Genomic DNA, 6,019 nt, shown 5'->3' on the forward strand with positions numbered 1-6,019 from the left:
GGTACTGACCTAGGAGATGGGGGGGAAACTCCCTTCCCAGTGCTTCTCCCAGAGCAAGCACCCATTGCACCTCAGTGTGCATCTCACTGGCACCTTCCCAATGGATTTGAGTGGTTTTAATGGGAAGGTGAGGTTCCCACCATGCTTGGGAACTGGAGTTGTGAGAATAACACAGTCAAGCTATGCTGGCAGAACTGCCTCCACCCAAGAGCTGTCTCCAGCACAGCAGGCAAAAAAAAAAAAAAAAAAAGTGAAGCAGTCACTGTTTTAAACAATATTCTGCTTATAACTTACCTCTTGTTTGTGGGATTTCTCCTGCTGGTGAATCCCGTTAGCAGACCCAGAATTTCCAACAGTCTGCAATGGAGAAGGGACAGTACTTACTGGAGAGGGACACAGAGCCTCGTGGTTTTACCTACAAGCACTGAGATCTGGCCAGACTGCCATCTCCTTCCTTAGCCGCCCCACTCCACACGAGGAAAGAAAAATCCAAAAATCCCACCTCAATTTTGGCAAGAAGCTTCCTGCTCTCTGCACCCTGGCCCAATCCCCACAGGCTGGATTGCATCCTTCCCAGCTACAAAACATCCCCCGAGTTCCTCATGGACACAGACAAGCTCTTTACTTCTGACTCTTAAATCCTGATAAACAAACCCTCAGCCAAGGGCAGTGTTAGCTGCAAAACACAGCACAGTGAACATCCCAGCAGTAGAAAGGACGTTTGCCATTCCCCATTTCCCATCTCTGAGGACAAGTCTGGCATCCAGGACAGGCTGTTCTGCCTTTATAAAGCACAAGAACTTTTAAACATTTATAATGTTTCTTTAGCAGGGATAATATGGAGCCCTTCAGCTTCAAAATGACAGCACAACCAGCACAAACAAGAGGAGAAAGCTGCAGCCCGAAGTCACAGCACGCCAGATGTCAGTTTCTTGGGTCTTGGTAATCAGATTCACAGTTGTTGAATTGCTGATGGCAGCAAAACCAGACATTATGGGGAGACAAGATTCAAAACTCATCATTAGAGGAGTCCCAGCTACCCAGCCTCCATTCTTACTGTGGCCATGAAAGTGCATAATCAACCCTACGAGACAGAGATTTAGTTTGGGCAGGAAAAACAGGCAGAGACTCAAACTGAGTTCTGCTTTGAGAGCCTGAGCTGTTTGCCAGGCAGTGAATCCCACCTGGGTGGATGGCCAGGATAGTGCCACTGTGGTGGCTCAGCTTCGGGTCTGCACCCACGACCACAGGTGATTCAGAACGTATCCTACCTGCAGCACACCCCACCTGTGCTCTGCACAGCTATCAGATACCATGGTCATAATAATGAACAAGTTGCAGCCATTCGCTTGAAATTAAATAAAAAAAGCTCCCAGAGCAATCACTGCTAATTCTCCAAGAAAAGGCTCAAGCGCCAAATCCTTGTCACTTCCTGCAAAGCTGTGAGATCAGGGCGTCCCAAAGACATGGAGAAGGCAAAGATCCTCCGTTACAGGAGAAATACATCACAACTGCAGGCACGTAACAGCCAGGCAGCAATTACTTGACGACGAGATGAAGATGCAGTGCCACTACGCCCCTCCAGCTCCAGCACCTCCTCGTCTCACGGCGAGGCCAGCCACGCACATCAAGGGCTGCAGAGTGCAGCGGCTGATGAAGCCTGCGAAAGGAGAGCTGCAGCAGCTTGCAGTAATTAGAGATTTCCTTCTTGAGCGTGCTCCAGAGCAAAGGCTTTGCAGACAAAGGGAGAGCAGTGCCAAGGCAGATCCCTGGGCAGCAGCTGCTGCTGTCGGAGAGCAGACAGGAGGTCAGAAGGCGGTGCAGAATGGGTTATGATGGAAATGGGGCTTCTGGGGAAGAACCACCAATTCCCCAGCTATTGCACCACGGTCTCTTTAGGCCAGGAGCATCCTCGGGCTCAGCCTGACAGCCCCTGGTTAACAACTCCCCTTCACAAGGGGAAGGACAAACAGATTTCATACCAAAACCAGGGAGCTTTGATCCAGAGGTCTTTTAACGAGACACTTTAAAAATCTGACATCAATGGAAGTTTGAAGCCTGGCTTCCCGCAGTAATCCTCTGTCTGCCTTAGTATCACGGTGTGTAGCTGAAGGCATACTACTATCTTGTCGGATCTCTAAGATTTCTTCAGCATTAAAGTATCAAAGTAATACCAGGGACAGATGAGCTGACCTCATCAGGTCCATTCCAACTCACTTGATGTAAGAGCAGTTATTTTCTACAGCTGGGGAAGAAATAATTACCACCTGCACCGCCTCTGGAGACAGGAATGCGAAAGGGAAGATTTCCTTTTCTCAAGGGACTCAGCATTAAAGCAGAGAATAACTTTCCCCACCCTCCCATAACTTGTCACGCTGCATTTTCATGTGACACGTAGCAATTACAGCAGAAGCTCCAGTCACTCCAGAGGTACTGACAGGATTATAGTGTGTCTTGGGCTGCCACAAACTTGTCATCACGACTACAGCTGGCCTGTCTGGTGCTGGCAGACGGCTGCTGCCACTGCACTGCGGGATATAAAGAGACTGACTGCAGCACACAGCTGCTCAGCTGAGCCAGCAGAGCTTTCAGGGCTGCAATTTTTACCGTGCACCCTCGTCCTGACTGCCTCTCCACAAGCACTACTGCAATGCAAACAGCCACTTGGTGTATCTGCAAATTGTGCAGAAAACAGTGTTGTGGGAGGAGGAGAAGGCTTGAGACCCCCCCGAATGACCTACCACAATGTATCTGCACCTGCATCAGGGAAAACAAGGGCTCTGCCCATTCTCTGTGTCTAGTGCCTTGTTCTGTACTATCCTAAGGTGTCTGCCTGAACCTGAATTGTAGCTCAGTACTGCGAGAGAAAGACATTTTTCAGCTAAGAATTTAAATGAGGAAGTACAAGAGGAGCACCGGCGCATCTGGGCTCTGAAAGCCATGACCCGGTTGCAGACAAGAGAAAATACAGCTAAAAGAGTGAAAAAGGACATGAAGCACAAAGCCTGGCACAAGGGGCAGGTCACTTCACAGGAGGAATCAGTCAGAGCTCAGACACCACGGGTATGAAGTTGAAAAAGCCGGATGTGGGGAGTCAAGTTATTTGCAGCCTTCAGTTTCAGGAAGAAGGATGCAAGACAAACAACAGAAGTAGTTTTGCTTTTGTCAGCAGAAACAACGCAAGACCAGAGGAAGTCGGGAAGAGAAGACAGCAGCTGGAATGGGAACATCCATGGTCCATCAGCAAACCCAGATCAGATATACAGAGATGGCTCCAGGAACTGGTTAGAGAAATGGAAAACATTTTCCCAGTTACCTCCAAAGTTTGTGCTTATGGACTGCAAGGAAATAATCCTCTCAAAGCACAGAGATGGCAGAAACTTTGATATTATAAAGTGCCTGTACCACAAGGGTATGCGGCCACACATCACCGTACACATAAAGAACAGTTACACTGCAACTGTCCCCAACACACCACCTTTAGCAACCATTCTTGAAGAGCACAAAAGGATCTGTAATTACCAATGAGCAAGATTTTTCTTAGTTTTAAGCTACATCTGACAAAACAAAGTCTTGCCAGGCTGTTTCCAGCAGAGGGAAAGGGACCCAGCTGACAGCACCACCCCCCAAGCACAGGGCAAGATCCCTGGAGATTTCTGAAGAGAAACGACTGCCAAGAGCTGAGCAACCCAGGAAACGAATGCTGATGCTCTACCTGTGTTTTCTCGGAGGAGAGCCTCATGGCTTCCATGAGCTTCTCCATCTGGTGGCCCTGCTCCAGCGCGTTGCGCAGCACATCCTCCGTGCTGACGAGCCGGTGCTGCAGCCGGATCACTTCCGACTCTGACGAGGGGTCGATCAGGGAGTATCGCCTCTGATCCGTTACCGATTTTTCCTTGTCCTTATAAAGCAAAGAGAAAATAGCAGCATATTAGATGCAGAAACTAAGCACAGCAGAAATCCACAGTAACTCATATCATTGTGTTTTGATTCTAACAGTAGATGGGGTCAGAGCACAGCTCCGAAGGCAATCACATCAAGTGCAACCAGCAGCAGCTCCAATCTGTTCCCAGCAGAGTTCAAATAAATTATACACATTTCAGCCACTGGAGGACACTGAAGTACATGGCAACTAGAGGACATTGCTTATTCCTAGGTCAGAGAAGGTGTAAGACAATGCGGGGTAGCTGACCGACCTTCAGTTTCTCCCACAAATTTTAGCCCTATTTAACCATGGAGCTAAAACCTGTGGGAGCAGGAGAACACTGGAGAAGGACAGATGGACATTTCTGCTGCTTAATGAGGTGCTGCTAAGCCAGGCCACAGCTCACAGGCGCTGTCAAGGAAGTTCCTATCAGATGTAGCACAAAAGCACGAAGACCTGGAGTAAGGGTGAAGGGCTGGAACCCCTCAGGAGTGGCCCAGCACCCTGCAGCCCCCAGCCTAAGGTCAGCAGTGGTTTGATGCCCTCACCAGCACAACCAGTTTCTCTCGCAGCCCCTTGATGTCATCTTTGAGCTTCTGTTCCTTCAGCCGCCACTCGGCTTTGTGCACCTCCCGGCTCAGGTCCCGCTCTGGCCCAGGTGAGTGCCGGTTCGCCTCCAGTAACAACACTCTCAGCTCGTTCAGGCTCCTGAAAGAAGCAGCACAAGAAGGTTTTCCACATTTCCATATGCCTGGAAGGGACTAAAGACAGAAGCCCTGGGCAGGGATGAAAGGCGATGGTTTGAAGGCCTTGATTGTCTCAAACATTTTGGTTGTGAAAGACCGCAACTATATTCCTTGCTGATAAAAAGAAGCAAGGAATGCAAAAGTAGCACATCTTGTCATTTTCCCCTGCAATGACACAGCAAATCTTGCTCCTTTCCCTTGTTCCCCCCCCAACTTTGGGGTGCCAGCAAGGAAAGTTTAGCCAAAATTCCTATACTAATTCAGAGGACACCCCTCTTCACTTCTTATGCTAATTAAGGAGACACCTCCATCGCTTCCTATGCTAACTGAAGAAAGTTTGGCAGAGATCTGAGAACTTTGGTCTACAAAAGGTGAACAAACAAAGGGAGGGGTGCACACCCATCACCTGAGAACTCCTGAGACTTCTACCATCATAGTTGGACCTTAGATGGAGAAAATTATTTCTGATAACTTTTCTCTTTTCTCCTTTTCCTTTCTCTTTTCTCTTCAAACATCTCGTTATCTCTCCCTGTCTCTATTTTCTTGGTACATAAGGGTATAACCTATAACAAGCTCCTTTTCCTCTTTTCAGTATCAATAAGTAATTATGAGTTTTTCTTTTTAGTGATAAGTGATTGTTACACTGTTAACAGCTACAGTATTGTTGTAAGTTTTAGTGTTGTCAGTAGGTGGTAGTATTATTGTTATGAGTTGTCTTTACCAAGTCATTTTGGTTTTTGTAATTCCACTACATTTTACATCCAACATTTCACTTTTTCCCTAAAAAATTATGTGCATTAGAGTTACAAGCCAGTATTCGATTGTTTGGTGCTGTTTCACCTTAATTTACCAGTTTAACTGGCTTGTAGACGGCTTCCTTCAGCATCTACATGGGCACTGAGCTGCGTCCTGCAGCTCCTGGCGAGCAGTAAAAGGACAGTTCCTTTAATAATCCATAGTACCTGATTTTAACAAAGCTCCTGCTCGAGCATCTCTAAAGAACAGGAAAGCTGAGGGCTGGACTGCAACAATTCAACCTGTAGGTTTCTTTTGGTGGTAACTTACAGCACCCTGAACAAACACGAACACATACACAGCCCCATCTCCAGCTCTATCCTTCAGACCTGCAGACTGACCTTTCCTTCTTGAGCAGCTCCTGGCTAATCAGGACCAGTTGTCCCGAAGCATCGTGTGTTTTCTTGGTCAAGGCTTCCAATTCACCTTCCAGCCTCTTCTTTTCTTTTAACATCAAATCAACCTTCTTTTCTGCCGTTTTGCATTTATTTTCCAAAGCTACAAGAAGCAGAAGACACAGGGGGAGAAAGGTCACTTAGCCCTTTACTTACAT

General features: G+C 47.5%; 1 protein-coding gene across 1 annotated transcript in view; it reads right to left on the reverse strand.

Annotated features, from left to right (window-relative positions):
• Positions 1-267: 267 nt before the first annotated feature.
• The window catches only part of CLIP2 (CAP-GLY domain containing linker protein 2), a 60,023-nt gene continuing 54,271 nt past the window's right edge, over positions 268-6,019 (reverse strand). Inside the window, exons 12-15 of the mRNA XM_010082895.1 lie at positions 5,808-5,964; positions 4,474-4,633; positions 3,716-3,901; positions 268-357 (exon numbers count right to left, since the gene is read on the reverse strand). Of these exons, the coding sequence (XP_010081197.1) occupies positions 268-357; positions 3,716-3,901; positions 4,474-4,633; positions 5,808-5,964 (593 nt within the window). The remainder of the gene's footprint in view (positions 358-3,715; positions 3,902-4,473; positions 4,634-5,807; positions 5,965-6,019) is intronic.

This window comes from Pterocles gutturalis, unplaced genomic scaffold, assembly GCF_000699245.1.
Source record: "Pterocles gutturalis isolate BGI_N339 unplaced genomic scaffold, ASM69924v1 scaffold8620, whole genome shotgun sequence".
Classification (NCBI taxonomy): domain Eukaryota; kingdom Metazoa; phylum Chordata; class Aves; order Pterocliformes; family Pteroclidae; genus Pterocles; species Pterocles gutturalis.